Source organism: Protopterus annectens, chromosome 6.part0, assembly GCF_019279795.1.
Source record: "Protopterus annectens isolate FY-2018-M chromosome 6.part0, PAN1.0, whole genome shotgun sequence".
Lineage (NCBI taxonomy): Eukaryota > Metazoa > Chordata > Ceratodontiformes > Protopteridae > Protopterus > Protopterus annectens.
The window spans coordinates 395,845,563-395,865,911 of record NC_056737.1 but is presented as its reverse complement, the minus strand read 5'-3'; the positions used below and the strand labels follow the sequence as shown (position 1 = coordinate 395,865,911).

Below are 20,349 nucleotides of genomic sequence, written 5' to 3'. Positions count from 1 at the left end.
CAGTGGGAATTGCTTGTACATTAATACCCTACTGGAGAACTTTCATTCTCCAATCAGGGCACTGTTGTAGAGTTCACCTATTCACTCATTACACAGTAACACACACCCTGGAGGATATTATTGAAGTTAGAGAATAGATTGTGCATAACATTGTTTTGTTTTACTTATTTTTTATTATTAGTATATTATTGCTATTTTTATATATATATTTTTGATGTAAAATAATTCCTCTGCCTAATGTTTCAAACTTGCTATAGTATATGTAAATACTGTTGGAGGAAGTATTATACATCCAAAATATAAGATTTTCAAAGAATGTCCAGATTTTTGCTTCATTTTTTTTGTCCAATACTCATAAAATTTGTGGTTTGCTGGTAAATCACTGGGGATTGAAGACAATAAATAATTACATATATTTGATGTGAGGTTCAGAAAATGCATGCTAAAACAAATCTTTTTATTCTAACAACTTTCTAATTTTGTAACAGCAGTGTTAAAATCTGTTCCTATTTTTGAGCCTTTGCCCCCCCCCCCCCCGTTATTTTAGGCTCTATCCACATTTCTAGAGTTGAGACCTGTTAATTTTAACTGCTGCTGCCACTCTCACTTAATTTCTCTCTCTATAACACACTTAGACACACACACACACACACACACACACACACACACACACACACACACACACACACACACACACACACATGCACACACATTTCTGCTTTCATACATGCAAACATGAATATTTCCTTCCTTATATGACTCTGTAGAGTGACTCCTTTACCTTCTGACACCAATGCTAGCTTTTTTCTTTCTTTTCAATCTCATTTTGCATTTAAATTGTATATTCTTTCTTTCATACTTATTTATATCATATGCATGTATCATGCACAGACAGTATTTATTTATTTGTTTACCTATCTGTCTATCTATCTATCTATCTATCTATCTATCTATCTATCTATCTATCTATCTATCTATCTATCTATCTACCTACCTGTCTGTCTATCTATCTATCTATCTATCTATCTATCTATCTATCTATCTATCTATCTATCTTACATCAAAGTCCAAACCACAAAGTACAGGTTTTTATTTTCTATAGATTTGTTTGATTTTTAGATTATTCCTCTTGCCATTTTATATTTTATTTTGAATGATACTAATCTACTGTTGTAATTTTTATTCTGTGGAGCTTTTCTCCCAGGGCCTCCACTGAAAATGGATTCTTCCCCAGTTGGATTTTCCTGGTAAACAAATGTCAACAAATAAATTCTGCCATGCTTTACCTAGTTGGTCCTGCAACTGCTGCCTGAATACACTATTTTCTTGCTGTTACAAGCTTGCTGTGGGGCATAAGCTGACAATATGCTGTACTACCCTATCTTTGTACATCATATTTAATAACTGAGGTTTATTTTGTGTGTGTGTGTGTGTGTGTGTGTGTGTGTGTGTGTGTGTGTGTGTGTGTGTGTGTGTGTGTGTTGAGGCACCAGGATTCATAGATATCCTTCATGCTGCATTCCATAGACAATGCAGAGGATGTCACATCCACAGGGGCAAGTCTTACATGTATAACATAGCATGGAAACACCACCAGGAATCTGCCCAACAGTTAAGTCAGTCAGGGCAGGGGACTCTGTGATTAAGACACTAGTTTGTGCCAAACTGTGATTTTTTTAGGTGACATAAGTGTGAGCCTGCGAGCTCACTCCGCTCCCCTACCCTGCCCCCAAATTCTACCTGCCCCCACTACCCCTACATTTATTCCATCCAGTACTCTCCTCCCTTCCTCCACCACTCCAGCCACTGGCCTCCTCACTCTACCCCTCCTCTTCTCATCTCCACCCATCAATTAAAGGCCACTCCCCCTACACACTACATGCTACACCCCCTTCTTCATTCTCTCTCTTACACTCTACCTACATTATACCTCCCATACTACTCTATCTTACAAATTTATACCATCTCATTATGCATTCTGCGCTACTACAAACCCTTCGTATCCCCTCTATCACCTTGTTAATTCTAGTTTCACTATACCATACTACCTCCTATTCCTCCACTCCTCATCCCCCTCTTTTCTGTCCCACTTCACCACTCCCAGCCCCCATCCCACCCTCACAATACCTCACTTCCATACCATATCATCCTCATTAGTACAGCCCAACCTTCTCCACTACTTTAAACCAAAGATCTTACCTACCTCAACAAAACATAACTTCCCTAAACCTCTGTCATATTGTCCCCAACAGTCAAAAGGTAAACTAAATGCCCTAGTACCTCCTTTCTTTATCCGCCAATTTCTAGCAGGTGATATATACCCAAACCCTGGACCTAGTACTACTAACAACCTCATCCCTCCAATAACTACCAATACCACCAGCCTCAGAAGCCTGAAAATAGTTACTCTCACTGCCCAGAGTCTAAGAAATAAAGCAACTATCTTCCATGCCTGGATAAACCAGAACCTACCTGACATTGTAGCCATCTCTGAGACTTGGCTAAAACCATGCATCTCTGACTCAGAAATCCTACCCCCTTTTTTCCAAGCCCTTAGATATGACCGCTTGAATAGAAAAGGTGGAGGGGTAGCCTTGATATTCTCTAATCTACTCCCCATTATTCCATACCCAAATCCCACTCCTCAGTTCAATAATGCAGAACTAGTAATAGGTTTACTACAAATGAATAATCATAAAAGTATCTGCATCATATCCCTTTATATTCCCCCAGGTAACAACACCACTACTCTAGAAGAAATCCTCCAGTGGGCTTCAACTAATATTAACCTAGATACCTACATTCTAGGTGATTTTAACATAGATTGGAACAAAATTAACAACCATAATCCAGCCATATCTGTCAATCTATTCAACTTTACTCAATTTACTAACTCTATCACTAGACCTAACAAAATCAATCCTCCAGGATCTACTCTGGGCTGGATCCTAACTACCCACCCAAACAACATCTTAGACTCAGGCATCCTTCCTGACTCTATTAGCGACCACCTGCCTGCCCTCATCCACCGAACAACCCATTCCTTCCCTCACCAACACCGATATATGCATACACATAACCTTACAAACTTCAACCCTATATCTTTCTCTAACACCATCAAACAAACTAACTGGAACAATCTAAAAACACTTCCTCTAGACAACGCTGTTGATTACTTTAACTCAACTTTTCTAAATGTACTCAATTCCCAAGCTCCACCACGAACTATAAGAGCCAAACTCAACTCCACCCCATGGTTAACTAAGGAAACAAAAAAACTTATGCAACAAAGCGATAAATGCTGGAAACTTTCTCAGCACAATAAACATCCTGAAAACCTTCTTAAATATAAGCAACTCCGCAACCTTACTAAAAGACATATAATCAAAGACAAACAATCCCACTATATGAAACTCCAAGCCAACCACACCAAAAACCTCAAACAATTCTAGAACTCCATTAACTCACTTCTCAACCCAGGCACCAAAAACAACCCTTGCCCTGACACTACTAAGTCTGATCCAGAAATTGCCACTCTATTCAACTCCTTCTTTACTAACTCTATAGCTGAACTAAGTCCTTCCCAAATAACCCACCCACACATGTTAGTCACTCTACCCCAGCCTCTAAACCCAAGTCTCCCCCTACTTTTGAACTTAAAACAATTTCTACTTCCTACATAAAAAAAAAAAAACTTCTCACCAAACTAAAACCATGCTCCCATTCCCTAGATAACATTCCATCTAACTTCTTAAAAATTGCTGCAGATGGAATCACCCTCCCCATTAGCATCCTAATCAACAGATCCATACAGGAATCTTATGCCCCCAAGCTGTGGTGTGCTGCCTTTATACATCCTCTCCACAAAGGTGGTAAAAATAATAATAATACCTCAAACTTTCGCCCCATTGCCATTCTCTCCCCAATATCAAAAATATTGGAAAAATGCATTCACATCCAACTAATGCCCTTCCTAACCAAAAAACACCTTATCTCTCAAACCCAACATGGTTTCCGTACTGGCCATAGCACTATAACTGCTCTTGTCTCATTCCTAGATATATTTCACCATGCTTCTGACTCTGGAAAAATAGTTTCTACAGTTCTATTAGATCTCTCCAAGGCCTTCGATACAATCTCCCATACTCATCGCCTAGGCCACCTTGCTTACCTTAACCTCTCTCACAGTACCCTATCCTGGTTCTCAAGTTACCTATCTGACAGATCTCAAGCTGTAAAATGGAGGAAAGGCACCTCAAACTTCCTTTCCAACCCTACTGGAGTTCCCCAAGGATCCATTCTTGGCCCAATGCTGTTTAATATCTTTATCAGTGATTTCCATTCTGCCATCCCAAATACTAAAATCGTACAATACGCAGATGACTCCACTTTAATCTGCTGTGCCACCAACCTCCTGGAACTTCAATCATACACTCAAACTGCCTTCTCCACCACTGAGAACTGGATGCTACAAAACCACCTATCTCTAAATGCTAACAAATCCAAAATACTACTTTTCACTCCCTCAAAATCCTCCCCTCTTGATAAAACGTCTTTCCAAATTAGAAACCATAACAATTCAACCATCTACGCCAAACCACTTGAGGTTACTATAGATGAACACCTAAAATTTGACACCCATATTCAACTAAACATCAAGAAAACACATCAAAAACTTGGCCTGCTATACAGAAACATCCACTATCTCTCTCCTTCTACTAGACAAACGGTCGCCACTACCTACCTTCTTCCCTCACTAATGTATGGTGCTCCTCTACTTACTAACTTATCTGCCTCCATCTCTTCCTAAATGGAAAGTTGTTATAATAAAATTTCAAAATTTGCCATCAAAGCCAAATACTCCTCATACCATTGCTCTGCCCTCCACTTACTAAACTGGCTAGAACTTCCCAACCATCTAGACTATCTCCAACTTACTACTGCCCATAGGCTATTATTTAACCCTACTAAATGTCCTGTACTATCCAACATCCTACAACCATACACCCCTAACAGGCCACTTAGATCTGCTCACCTAAACCTAATCACTTTCTCACCTAAACCTAATCACTGTCTACAAACCAGACCGCCCTGCAGGACAGCACCTCCTGTCCTTTTCCTTAGTCAAAAAATGTAATTCTCTCCTTCCTTCATTACGAACCACAGAAAACTTTGACAACTTCAAAACCCAACTCCATTCCTACTTTTTCTCTAATAGGAAGTGCAATTGCACTTTCCCCACCTAGCCTTCTTCTCTCTCTACTCTAAATTGTATTTCCATACTACTTCTATTTCTAGCAACTTAGCTCCCCCTGGATATTACTCATTCTTCAGTGTTATCTTGTACAGATAATGTAAATATTGTAAATAGTCTGCTTTCCTTTTTCTCCTCTCCCTAACATTTGTACTTGTTCTGCCATACTGCCATAACAAGACTCAGATTCTATGTAACCATTGAAACACTCATGTCAACATATGACTCACATGCTATGTAACCAATGTACATCATGCCTCTGATTTATAATGTATCCGTATCTTTGAATCTTAATTTTAATCTGTTGTATCTTAATGTATCTGTATCTTTGAATCTTAATTTTAATCTGTTGTATCTTAATGTTTACTATGTAATGTGGAGCTTTTCTCCCCGGCCTCCACTGAAAATAGGCTCCTGAGCACAGTGGACCTCCCCAGTCATCAAACTAAAATAAATAAATAAATTATTTTGGAGAAATTAGTAAATCAGACTAATCAGGACTGATTCCCCTTAAACCAGCATTTCAGAGTTTCAGGTGAGAATAAAATAATAAAACAAAAACAGAGTATGTAGTCCCTAGTTCTCAAGCAAAAATAAAAGTCAAAGAGTATTCTTTCCGAATTGAAGCATTTATTAAATCATTCCATTTGACTGCATCACTTTTGACAGATGAGCACTGTTATTGCACATTCAGATGTTTTTCTTACTAATATACATTAGTAAGAAATCTATTCGGTGTGGTACTCATTAGAATAGTCACAAAAGGAGTGTATTCTGATAGGGCAAAGAAGGGAGAGGGACAAGTAAATGGGAAGCTAGGTAGGAGTAGCCTTTAGCAAGAACTGATAGGTTCTGGGTTTTTAGAAAACTGACCAATGGGGTATGTACTCTAGCTTAGTCAGCATAATGAGATAAGCAAATGAGATGCAAAATACTGAAGCATGATAAGGCCATGAGAATATGAAGAGTGGCCAATGGATAGAGTAGAAGAAGATAGTGGTGACTGGCTGGGGGTAGCCTGATGGAGGCCGAGATTGATGTAAGAAAGTGTGCTGGGCTGAATGGCATAGGGGAAGAATGGTGAATAAACAACTATCAGAAAAAACTTATACTGGGATATCGTAATAATGAAAGGGCACACAACAATGCAATTACTGGAACTTACAGTGGGTCCAGTTAAACAACCATTACCTGGAGAAAAGGGAACTTGAATGGCAAATAGGTTTAGAATCCTACAGACCACTGGGACTAATTATGTGCCCTTTCATTGTTTGTATAGTCAATCTTTCATTATTTGTATATTCATCTTCTGATTACTGTTTACCTTTGATATTTCTCGTACTGACTCTTGACAGATCTGAAGAAGCTTAGGCAAAACCACTGGGAACAAACTATAACATTTTTATTTTGTTTTATTTTACATTTGTTAATCGGGAAAGTCTGACTGGACACAGGTCCCTTTTCAGTGGAGGCCCGGGGAGAAAAACTCCAAGTTACATTACATGAGTAAAATTAAACACAAAATAAAAAAAATATATATAATAAAATAAACAAATTAAAAAAATAATGAAGGTAACAATAAAAAGTTCAGTACAGTAGAGGCAAAAATCAAACATTATAATTTTAGGATAAAAACATGCTTTGGCAATTGCTACTGACCACAGATAGTGTTTGTTGACTATCTGATAAATAGGTCCTTGGCCTATACTAAAATAACTACAATGATGACATATTTTAAGGAATGATCTAAATAGCAGTTTTACCAGAGAGCATGGAATAAGTTACCAGTACTCTTATTTTTATATTTTTACACATGATGTCATCCTGGGGAGTAACAGGAGCATAACCAATTGTTAGAATACTGGGTTTTCAATAGCTTTTTAAACTGTATAGTAGAGTTAATAGAAGTTATCTGGGTAGGTAGTAACTTCCATTCTCTTGCAATAGTGCAACCAAAGAGAGACTTACCATCATAATTCTTATATTTGATGACATTTATGAGGTTCTGGTTAGTAGATCTTAATGGTCTAGCAGTAGTATAGGGTTGAATCAGATCCTGGAGAGCAGAGATTTTTGTCAGGAAAATAGTATAACTTGTGTGCTACTGACAATTGACTGAGTAGCAGAAGTTGAGGGAGCTCAAGCCAGTTAAGCTGCTTTAAAGAGAGACAGCGATGGGATCTGTATGAGGCTTCAGTAGTAAACTTGGCAATCTTGTAGTAGCAAGATTCCATTTTGTTTAACTCAGCCTGGGGGAGGTTAGTCAGGACTGGGGAGGCAGAGAGGAAAATGGACAAAAGACGAGTCCTTGCTACTGTGGCCTTGGTATGTCTAGTGATAAAATGTTTGTTCCTGTATAGGAGGCCAAGCTTTTTATTTACTTTCTAGATGGTTTGAGCTATGTGGATGTCAAATCTTAGGCTGTTGTCAATTTCTACACCTAGCAGTTTAGTGTGTGAGGTTGGACTGATCTGGATGTTATCTGTGGAAGTGATGCAAAAGCTGTTGTCTGGGGGGGGGGGTGGCGGCTACCTGGGCTGAACAATAATAATAATTTTTTGGGGGGGGATTAAGAATGAGTTTGGTGTTAGTATACCATGTTTCAGCTAAGGTAAAGTTATTTTGGGTTAGGGTATGCAGTTCTTTTATTGTGATAGCGGCACATATAAGGGTGGTGTCATCAGCATATTGTACTACTGAGACAGAGAGTATGGAGGATGAGAACTGGTTGGTAAAAAGAGAGAAAAGCAATGGGCCAAGGATGGAACCTTGAGGGACACCTAAGGATACTGGTAACAGAAGGGACAATTGGTTTTTCCATAGGACAGCCTGTTGTCAGTCTGATAAGTAGCTTCTAAACCATGAGATAGAAGAGGGGGCTGATGTTTAGGGTTGATAGAGTTTTGAAAAGCATATCATGGATAACCATGTCAAAAGCTTTAGATAGGTCTAAGAATATGGAAGATATGAAAATACCTTTGTTTCTGTAGTGGTTGACAGTTTTAGTGAAAGACAGTAGTACAGTGGTAATGCTATGGGAGGATCTAAAGCCATGCTGTGCCTTAGATAGCAGGTTGTTACTTTGGAGGTACTGAATTAGCTGGGAATGAACAACTCTTTCTAGTATTTTCTCTGTTGATAAAAATTCCTTCCAAGTCCTTAGCCAAAACAACTCTCTGATCGAAGTTGTTCCCTTTGCCAAACTACTCGGTGCAACTGTAGATGAACACCTCAAGCTCGACATCCATATTCAGCAACATATAAAGAAAACCCACCAAAAACTAGGTATCTATACAGGAACAACCACTTCCTCTCTACTTCTACCAGGCATACTCTGGCCTCCTCTTACCTCCTTCCCTCCCTTCTGTACGGTGCCCCACTACTAACTAACCTATCCTCTTCCATCACTTCCAAACATGAAAGCTGTTATAACAAAATTTCTAAATTTGCCACCAAAGCCACACATTCCATACATCACTGTGTTACCCTCCAATCCCTCAACTGGTAAGAATTCACAAATTACCTGGACTTCCTCCAGCTCACTATAGCACATAGACTAATATTTAATCCAACCAAATGCCCAGCTCTAACCAGCATCCTTCCCCCATGCACCCCAAACAGAACTCTTAGATCTGAACACCAAAACTTGATTACTATCCACAAACCTAAACATCCTGCTGGACAACTTCTCCACTCCTTCTCCTTGGGTAAGAAATGGAACTCTCTCCCTTCCGCACTAAGGACAATGTCAAATACAAAAAACTTCAAAACACAGCTTTACACCTACCTCTCCTCCAAATGGAAATGTAACTGCATTCTCCCTACCTAAAACTCTTTAACAAAAGCCCCTGGGAGGGTATCCTCCTGAGTTCCTAAGCACCTTATAGCTGGCTATAACCTTCTATAGCTAATTCCCACATGCTCTCTCACACTCTGTAAATATTGTAAATAGCTTTTGACTTTGACTTTAACTGTGTGAATTTGTTAAAATGTATCTGCACAATATTTTTCCACTATGGGCAATATTGCTCACACTTTGTATTATTTGATATGTATTTGTAGTTGTACCTTATTTTTATTGGACTGCTATCTTTACTGTAATCTGTTTCATGGAGCTTTTCTCCCCAGGCCTCTACTGAAAATGGGCTCTCTGGGACCTTTGGAACTCCCCGGTAATCAAACTGGAAATAAATAAGTAATAAATAAATAGTATAATTTGTTGTGGGAGAGAGTTTGAAAACCAGTCTAGAAGGTTTTCTGTTATAGTAGTGTTATTGCCTGGTGGGATGTAACCATCTACAATATTTATGTTTGTTGGGGTTTAGTTTTATGGACTTTCTATATCTTTACTCAAAGCATCTATAGCTACAACCCCATGTGGCTGCTGCCTTGATTACTCATAGTTAATCTCCTTATCATCTTTTTATCATTGTTGTGCTCGTTTATACACTTTTCATGAAAGCAATTTATTTACTTTAATTTAATTGCAAGTTTCATGTCTGAGTCTAAAGCTTCATGTATAAAGTTTGACATGAAGTTTCAGGTCTAAAGTGTGAAACTGGGATGATGAAGGAAAAACCTAGCACAGTTTGCTTGGCGAGACTGATTTTGAGGCAGTATTCTCCTATGGCTCTAAACAGAGGGTTAAATGGAATGTTGGATACTGAGGTTTGAATGTTATACATTTTTAAGATATTCAAGTGTAAGTTTTTTCTGATAGTTGTTTATTCACCATTCTTCCCCTATGCCATTCGGCCCAGCACACTTTCTTACACCAATCTCGGCTTCCCTCAGGCTACCCCCAGCCAATCACCATCATCTTCTCCTACTCTGTCCAGTGGCCACTCTTCATATTCTCATGGCCCTATTATGCTTCAGTATTTCACACCTCATTTGCTTATCTCATTATGCTGACTAAGCTAGAGTACAAACCCCATTGGTCAATTTTCTAAAAACCCAGAATCTATCAGTTCTTGGTAAAGACCACTCCTGTCTGGCATCTCATTGGCCAGTCCCTCTCCCTTCTTCACCCTGTCAGAATACACTCCTTTTGTGACTATTCTAATGAGTACCTCACTGAATAGATTTCAATTGTATATGAGTAAGAGAAACATCTAAATGTGCAATAACAGTTCTCCTCTGTCAAAAGTGATGCTGTCAAACAGAATGATTTAATAAATGCTTCAATTCGGAAACAAGACTCTTTGACTTTTATGTTTGTTTGAGAACTAGGGACTACATGTTCTGTTTTTGTTTTATTATTGTTCTGACCATACTTATTAGTACAGATTTCCTCAGATCGAGCCCTTATCAGCACAATAATTGCCAGTGTTTCTAATTTAAGAGTTTCAGCTGAGAGAATTATTGCTCCCCTACTTGTACTTAAGGAAAAGGTGGGTTTAGGATATGTGAAGTCATTTGGAAGTCTGGAGGAGTCTAGACAGATAGTGTTCCAGGACTTGTTTGTGATGGAGACAGACTGGTTGAAGCCAGGGCAATCAGCTGTGGGGCAGGAGTTTGGTAGAAGATCCATCTGATGCTAGTGTAAGGTCTAGTAGCGGAGGTTTTGGATACACCTTTGTCATAAGTGATTCTGATTATCATCTATTTTTTTTATCAAGGGCAGTATTTTACTTTGAACTTATGTTGGAGTAGTTGTTTGGTGAACGATACGGTTTGTGCAAAAGGCTTTTAATTTTTATCAGAACATTTGTAAAATAAGCAGTTCTAAAAAAACTTTAGCTGTGCATAGAATATTGCACACATGTGCTTAGTTATGCCTGTAAATGCTGCAAAAATGAACTGAACATTTTATTTACTGCATGTTTTGCCATGTTGCAATCTTCTGTCGATTACTTTCTTGGCAAAATATGGACCATTTATTAAAGTTGACTCTTTGAAAGAAAGAATCAAGGTGTGTTTTACTGCCTAAAACTTCTACCTTTGGTGGGTGTGGTAGGTAGCTCCTTTTTGCCAGTTGCTGCCAGCTAGTGCTTACCCAAAACTAGTCAAGGAAAAACTGTGCCTGCACTGAATAGCGAATTATTAGAGGGTCATCTGAAGCTCTCCTGTCCAAGTGTGTATGATGAGTACAGCTGAGAAACTTCTCCAGAAATTGTCACCGCAACCAAAGGGTTGGTAGAGAGTCCATGGCAGAGCTGACTGATACGGCTCTGTTGAAACTGTTGAGCAGTGCAGATGATATGGAAGCATTAGGTAGGCTGCTCCTGCTTACTGCTGCTATCTGCTGTTGCCATTGCCAGACCTTGGCAAAGTCCATTAGGGAGACTTCACATATTGGGGAATAATGGCAGTAAAGAAGACTCACAAGGTTAGTTTCTTGATGACTTGCTGATTTTATAGAAGTGTCAGGATAGCTCACATCTGGGTCTGTGGGACGTTTTATGAACATTTAAATTTGTATATAGTGTGAAATGAATGCAGTTAATATAGTTGCAGTGGTGATAAAGTATACTCCCTTAGATCTGATACAGAGTGAGTTATTCTTCTGAATGATTGCCATTCTATGAGAAAGCCACATTGATCCCAGTTAATTATCCTGGAAAGCACCTTTGCCAACCTGATTGCTATAACAAAAGCAAAGGCTTTATAACCATGACCTAGAACTGCAATTGGCCTATATGAGCCAGGTTAGTGAGATGTTTCCCTTCTTTTGGTACAATTGATATTACTGTTTCTTTCCAGGACTCATGAATTTTCTTCCCTTATAAAATTATATTAAACAATATATTTCTGCTATTTATTAGGTCTTGATTACCTGGCTGCTGTACTTCACTCCATCCCATTCAGGTGACTCCCCTACTGTTTGGGCTTTTACTTGCTTTTGTGTTTATTGCTTGATGATTGGTTGCAACAGCATACTTTTATCTCAATACTCAGTCTTCTTAGATTAAGTTCTTGAAATATACATCTATATCCCAACTCTTGTTTTCTCTACGGCTCCTCATAGTATAGTTTAAATAAACTACCTATTAGATTTGGGTCTGTTATTAACTGTCCTTTTTAATGGTCTCTTATGCCTCTTGGAGCTTTTGCCTGCCTTAATTTAGCCAGTATTTTTGTAACATAGGCATGTAGTAGATGTATCTTTGTTTAATGGCTGCTTGTCCCCTTAAAATCTTCATAATCTAAACTCCCTTTCTACTTCTCTGACTTTTCTAGTTTTGTCTGCTCTTCATTTTTCAGGTCTTTTAGCTACAACTCAACAATACTGCTTGTACGATATTTCTGGGTTTGACAACTTTGTACCCGGTTCCTTTTTTCTTGATCTTCCATGAATGCCTTCACTTTATTTTTAAATATGTCCCACCTCAACAATACATTATTTTCATTTGCTAACACATCTTTCAAATATCTGCCTAGTTGTATTTAAAGCTTGTGATGCTTGGGTTTATGATTCTGCCGGACACTTCCCACCCTCCAGTGTCTACTCACTAGCATCCTCCCCAGGATTTCTACCTAGCGCTGTACAGGGCATGATCAGAAAGACTCACCTGACTGACTATTCGTGCTCACTTAAGATGTAGAACCTGTAAAATCTGAAGCAGTGCCAGCACTTTTGTGCAAAAAAATGTATATGCCCTCTCGTGTTATCCCCTAATTCACACATCTTCCCAGCCAAAAAGATGACAACTGTTTTAAACATCTACCAGTAATGGTTACTACTCATTCCTAGGACCCCCACTGACATCAGCTCTACTTGCCACCACATTCCAAACCCCACCCATTAATAATATGCCTTGATGAAAGCTCACAATCTCATTAAAAATAAATTGCTTATCTTCTCTGGATCTTTTTGGTGAGTGATAAGCATTCCCCAAAGTAATCCTCAGTTACCTGGTAGTAAAACTTATCTCATTTGTCAGCCTTCCTATCTTCTATTTCTATGTGCTGATTCTCTTTTTATTAGGATAATTACTCCTTCCTTCCTTCCTTCCTCCTCTCTCTTACCTATGCATAGAAGCCAAGGCATTGTGACCATAAAACGAAACTCATTTTCTTTTTAATTAAGCTGTGTTTCTTGTAACATTGTTATTTCTTATTTATCTTTGCAAATATATTGCAAAATCCAGTCTTTTTCTTGTTATCATATAGGCCATGAAGAGAAAACAACCTTAATATAATTGGGCAAACCAGTTCAAAGCATAAATTCAGCTGGCTGATGATTTTAAAATGTGCGCTGAAAAGGTTTCTTCTTAGCCTTGTGCCAAATGAAAAATCGTGGTCAAAGAAACCCTTTGTTCGCCAGCTATGGGGATTTTACCTTTATGACATTGCACTTTCAGTTGAAAATTTTGCACTTTAATCAATATGACTCTAGTGAATCTCTGACCCAGTTTTGCTAGGAGATAAACGTGATGCGCTGAATCCAGCAGAATTTCATCCTTGGATAGCCCAGTAGAGTTGCATAACAATTTTGTTATATACTTCACACAGGCCTTTCTTTCTAGTCCATCCAGTGTATTAGTGAACTGAAGGTTTTCTCTCCTTTCTCAATCTTGCAGTTCTTGAAGCATCAGTACAACCTCCTCTTTTATTGCTTCTAAGTCCTCTAATTTCTCTTGTAGTTCTTTTTCCCCCATCTTCAGTGCTACTATTTCATCAGATTGATTCTTTAAAGCAGCCTCTACAACATCTATTCTCTTGTCATTTTTTCATATAGTTCAAAAATATATCACCAGTCCTTAGCACTTTTGAATACAGTTTGTCTATCTTTTCACTCAGTACTCCCACTTCTTTGCTTAGATCAAGGGATTGTGTCAATTCGGCCATTTTGTTTTCCCCCTCTTTACTATTCAGTTTGTCAGCAAACAGTATTCCTTCTGGTTTCTTAGCAGATAGTTTTTCCTCCTTTTGTAGACATTGGCACTGGGACTGTGAAACTGTCTTCCTTCTTTATTCGTTATTTACAGATGAAAAACCTCTTCATAGCAATTCCAAATGTATCATATCAGGATGAGCACTATGTGGCTTTCTAATAAGGTGCCATAACCAGAAGTCCCCTCTCACAGATATTTTGTCATGCAGACACTTTATGGACAAAATTTTGATTGTAGCAGTAAGAAAATAATCATTGTTTTCTAAGTAAATATTCAAACATATAAGAAGGAAAATGATAAAGCCTAAGCAAATTATTTAAACACGATGGAGACAAGTAGTATTCCAAAAATGGCAAATTTTTCTATTATGAGACCATAATATAAAGCTTTTTTAATTGAATTAAATTGTAAATATTTACACATGCACACCCCCACACACACTCACATAAAATTCTTATTCAACCATAAGGACAGTTGCACATATCCAACAAATGTATTCATTTATTAAAAGACTTACATTTGTTTCCATTTCCAGATTAGTTACTCTGCATCCGTAGTGGCACTTAGTGACAAAAGTCAGTTCCCGTCTTTTCTCCGAACAGTCCCAAGTGACCTATTTCAGTCAGTTGGATTAGCCCACCTGGTGATATACTTTGGCTGGACATGGGTTGGGATACTGGCAGAGGACAGTGACTATGGGTTGCATGGCAGTCAGTTAGTAAAGGATGAACTTACCAAAGCAGGCACCTGCATTGCATTCTTTGAAACTATACCCACAGTGTACTCTGAAAAGAAAACTATATATGTAAGCGAAATAATTAGGAAGTCTTCTGCAAATGTGATAGTGATCTATGCTGCAGACTTCAGTGTATATCCCATTATGGAAGTGAATGTAAGAAATAACATGACCGGAAAGGTTTGGATTGCCAGTGATTCCTGGGCAAACTCTCCAATATTTTCCAACAAAGAATTTTTGGTAACTCTTCAAGGGACTCTTGGTTTTATGATCCGAAGAGGAAACATGTTAGGATTTAAAGACTTTATTTATGGTCTTACTCCTCGTAGAAATCCAGAAGACATATTTCTGAACATTTTCTGGGAATTGGCATTTGACTGCAGCTTACATTTTCTTCTAGTGAATAAAAATAGCAGCTATAAAGCGCAAACAACAAACGCCTGCTCAGGAAATGAGACGTTGCAAGAGATTAAAAGAAACTTTTTTGACCTTGATGAGTTAAGATTCACATACAATGTGTACAATGCTGTATATGCAGTTGCTCATGCCTTGCACGCCATGAATATCTGCAGACTTGGAGAAGGACCATTTAGTAATGGCACTTGTATTACAGTCAACAACTTTAAACCATGGCAGGTAAACAGATATTTACTAGGATTTGGACTTGATGTATGTGTTCAGTAAAGTGCATGTACAGATGTCGCTGACAATTATTTGTTTAGATTTCTGATAGTTATTAAAGATAATATATAAAGACCAATTCTGTTGATATCTGTAAATGTTCCTGTAGCTTGCACATGTAAACAACCTCCTGACACTGCATATCTTTGATGTGATCCCATAGTATACTTTATGCCTTATGTGGAGTACTTTGTCACATTGCAGAGATTGTATCACTATCACTTAGACAAGGTGGACGAATATCATAGAAATGAAGCCAAAATTGTGCATAGCCCAAAGTATTAGGAAGAGAGAATATAAATAAGGTAAACCATGAATATCTAATATTAAAATAACTGATGACGTCTTTCTTTTTTATTCTTTCCAGTCCAACAACAAATTACTGAAGGCCACATGGACAACTGGTTAATCAGTCACATGACTAGACACTAATCTTTTTATTTCAGGAGGGTATTAATCCAATTAAATAACTGATTTCAGAATCACTGCACTTTAATGTAATGTTCATCTGAAACAACAAAAAACTCATCATTTTAATACAGAAAAATAGCTGTAGAGTTTGGTTCCCTTTCACTGAAAATCAAGTAATTTGTAACTTGCAAGAAAATGACTCAACACCTCACAGTAAGCAGTTTAAAATTAAGTGCCAAAATAGCCCTCCTAAAACCTGATTCACTACTATAACCCTCTACAATATCACTACTTATGAGCTCTCTTGACTCCATCTTCAATGATCCAATTGCACACAGTGCTGATGTGTAATGTTTGTAAATAACGCATACCATTGTGTTTAATATTTATTTCCATGCACTGAGACTGTGTATACACTGTCTATTGTGCTTTTTCTTGTATGTACTATTAATGTTATGTGCAGCTTTTATCCCTGGGACTCTACTGAAAATGGGCTCATCTAGGCCCAGTAGACTTTCCTGGTTAACAAATGGAATAAATAAATAATTAAATAATTGTGTCTGTAGTTGTTTTTGCTTCCTAGAGGTTAGGGCTAATGTTATGGTATAATAATAAATGAAATATGAAAGGAAAATAAGAAGACAATGTAAAATGAATGCAATAATGCTTGGCAGAGAACTTTTTTAGTTTTCATAGAGCCATTCTTTTAGTGGTAAATCTGGGAGGTTGGCATAATGGTTAAGGTGTTTACCTTACAGACACAAGGTGCAGGGTTTGATTCTCACATGGGGTAATTCACTATGTTTAAATGGCCCACAAGGGCAGTTAACCTAGTGTTAATCTATGAACCTATGAACCTATGAAAATGAAGAACTAACCTGAGGACAGGCCTAGTGGAGATCGAGCCTGCTAAGCTCATGCTGTTAGTAGAACATCTCCAATATGTAGCAGAGGGAATTTAGCATGCTTCCCCTTGGGACACAGTTATCACAAACTTGGATGAGCTGCTGAAGGGGGAGGAGTGTTCCTTGAGATAGATGTCAAAGCACTCCACAGGACCAGCAAGCTAACCCTCTTCTCACCACCTGATTCTCACTGGAGCATAGGGGGTTGATCAGGATTCCCAGGCATGAATGATTAGGCCATCTGGCTCTTGTCCATTAACCTGGAACTAATGGTCAAATTGGATGAAGGAAGACAAGCCAATTCATGGAGACCTGGGAGAAAAGAGAAACAGAAATATTTGCTGTAAGGAATTGAGTCTTGAAATGAAAGATGTTTTATTGCACAATATCGATTTAAAAACTGTTACATGTGGGATGGCATATGCTGCTGGTATTGAAATATCAGCTAAGCTGAGATATTTTCTGTAAAATTGCAACTAGGAAAAGTGGAAACATCTTGGCAAGGAAAAAGGTCTAAAGAACAGACACTATTTAACAATGAAATGCAGAGTTTGATGATAAATCTACCTAGTCTACCTATTTCGTTACCTTGTGAGTAAGCACCGACCCTACTCAGCTAAAAGCTTATTTTCTTTGCTACCACCCAACTCAACCATTTCATTATGTCATTCCCACACATTCTTTGATTCTATCGCAATTTTTGATTGTAGTACCTCTTGAGGAAGATGGTTATATCACCCACTACCCTTTCCGTGATAAAATACCTCAACATTTTTTTTAAGTCTTCTTTCTTCCACTTTCATATTCTGAAGTTTTGTTGTCATACACCTGTTTTCTTGTTTGTTTTTAAGAGAGGAACATACATGGATTTGTGAGTACTGCTAAGAAACTTCAGTGTTTCTATTACATCCACCCTCTGTCTCTTTTTTCATCAAGAGAGTGCATCTGTTGCAATCTTACCCACAAAGAGGGAAGATCCACAAACTGCTATTTGCAGATGATGTGACACTACAAGCAGACTATGAACAAGAACTTTAGCAAATGATAAGGGATTATAATGCAAAACTGAATGCACAACTGAAAGTACATGGGATGAAGCTGAGTACAGACAAGACAGTGGTCATGGTAGGAAATATGGGTACTCTGATGAAGCTGTAAATCTGAAACCGAAGGGAAAATAGTGGAACAGGTTAATAGCTTCAAGAATCTGGGAGATCTATTTGAGGAGAAAGGGAAGCTGAATGAGGAGGTCAAAGCTAAAATCATAGTTGCTGCAGCTAACTGGGACAAAGTATCTGGATGGTGTTCAACAGAAAAGTGTCAAAGAGGCTGAAAAGAAAGTTGTAAGAAACAATGGTGTGGCTAATTCATTTGTATGGCACCGAAACCTTGGCAGTGAAGACAGAGCAGTTGAAGATGCTTGAGATGATGAAGATGAAGTACCTGAGCTGGGCAGTAGGATGCACACAGAGGGATAGATAAAGAAATGAAGGTACCAGAATTGAAGTCAAAGTAGCTTCGCCTGCAAATAAGATTAAGGAGACAGATTATGGTGTCTTGCACATGTGCTGAAAACCAGAAGATAAATTGGTAAAGGAGAGAGGAAGAATGTAAGATGAAATGAGGTCATCCAGTCAAGAAATAGATGGACTACATGAGAAATGACCTGTGATAGTCAAGACTGCCAGGAAGGTAGGAGACCAAACAATCTACCAAATGCAGCTTTGCTTCAACAATATGCATCATTGTCCTGAGTATTGGTTAACACCATCCATATCCGAGATCAGGGTTCACACTTACTTAACATTCTGCAAAGCAGAGGCTTTGGCCTACCTTCTTATGTTCACTTCTCACCAATCTGTCTGGGTTTCATTGCCTTGCAGTGCCCATTTACCCATTGTAATGATACTACACATAAACACTTACATTTACACAGATTTACACACACACACACACACACACACACACACACACACACACACACACACACACACACACACACATGTAAGGGCAGAAAACACATCCTCCCTCCTAGATACAACATACTTCGCCAAGACCGCCTAAATAAAAAAGGAGGTGGTGTTGCCATAGTTTACTCAAATAACCTCAAATAACCTCACTCTCTCCCATCCCAAGCAATCCATCCCCTTCTTTGCACCTGCTGAATTACTAGTAGCAAACCTTAAACTCAATGACTATACCACCATCACAGTAGTAGCCATATGCATTCCACCAGGGGACAACATTCCCCTACTGGAAAATATACTCTCTTACCACTTTCTAAACTTCCCCAATGAAACTATCCTTCTTGGGGACATCAACATTAATTGGCTGAACCTCAACAACCTAAACTGACCACAACACATAAATCTCTATCAATTTACTCAACTAATCACTAAACGTACCCATTCTAATTACTCCCATTCTCAAAGCTCCCTGATAGATTGGATATTTGTATAAAATCCTAGCAAATATCATAACCCTGAAACTGTATCTGACTCCTTGATTGATCACTCACCTATAAAAGTGCTCAGATATACCACCCATCCCCCTAAACCACACCAGTTTATCACCTGCTGTAAACTTTCCAGCTTTAACCTAGATTATATTTAGAACCCCTCTCTCTAGCATAAAATGGAATTTCCTTGCTCAGCTCCCACTGGATGATGCAGTTATTGCCTTCAACTCAACCTTCCTTAATATTTTGAATTTCCTATTCCCACCCAAAAAAGTTTGGGTGAAAGCTAACATATCACCTTGATTATCTTAAACCACCCATACCTACATAAAAAAAGAGATAGGGCTTGGAAAATACGGATACAATCTAAACTTCCAACTGACCTGCAAAAGTACAAAGAACTTAGAAATCTAACTAAAAAACTCATCAACAAAGACAAAAAAGATTTCTACTATAATCCACATAAAACTTTAAAAGCTGACCCAAAAAAACTCTGGAATGCTATCAACCAGATACTATATCCTGGAAACCCAACTTCACTAAACCCATGTCCTGACAGGTCACCTGCAGTGACAGCCAACACTTTCAACACCTACTTTATCGAATCATTTTCCAAACTTTTTAACCCTAACCCCTCAAACAACAATCATTCAAACCCCCCTGTACCCCCTTCAACCACTAACTCAGTTAACTCCTTCTCTCTCAAGCCTGTTTCCACTAACTATATCAAAACTTTATTCTCTAAGCTCAAATCCTGCTCTGTATCTGCTGACACTATCCCTTCATATTTTCCTTCAGATTGCTGCACACTCCATTGCTATGCCTATATCTATCCTAATCAATCACTCCATCTCTGAGTCCAAAGTCCCATCTATCTGGAAACAGTTTTACACTCTTCCTATACATAAAGGAGGTAACTCCACAGAAATTTCTAACTTCAGACCTATCGCTATCCTCTCCCCACTCTCTAAAGTCCTAGAGAAATTTATACACAAGCAAGTTAAGCATTATCTTACAGGAAAATCTACTCACCCCCACACAGCACGGCTTCTGCCCCAAGCACA

The 20,349-nt window shown here is 38.3% G+C and overlaps 1 protein-coding gene across 1 annotated transcript in view; it reads left to right on the top strand.

The window, feature by feature from the left end:
- Positions 1-20,349, top strand: part of LOC122803845 (extracellular calcium-sensing receptor-like) — a 130,941-nt gene that overhangs the window by 7,178 nt on the left and 103,414 nt on the right. The window contains exon 2 of the mRNA XM_044073527.1: positions 14,630-15,466. Within this exon, the coding sequence (XP_043929462.1) occupies positions 14,630-15,466 (837 nt within the window). The remainder of the gene's footprint in view (positions 1-14,629; positions 15,467-20,349) is intronic.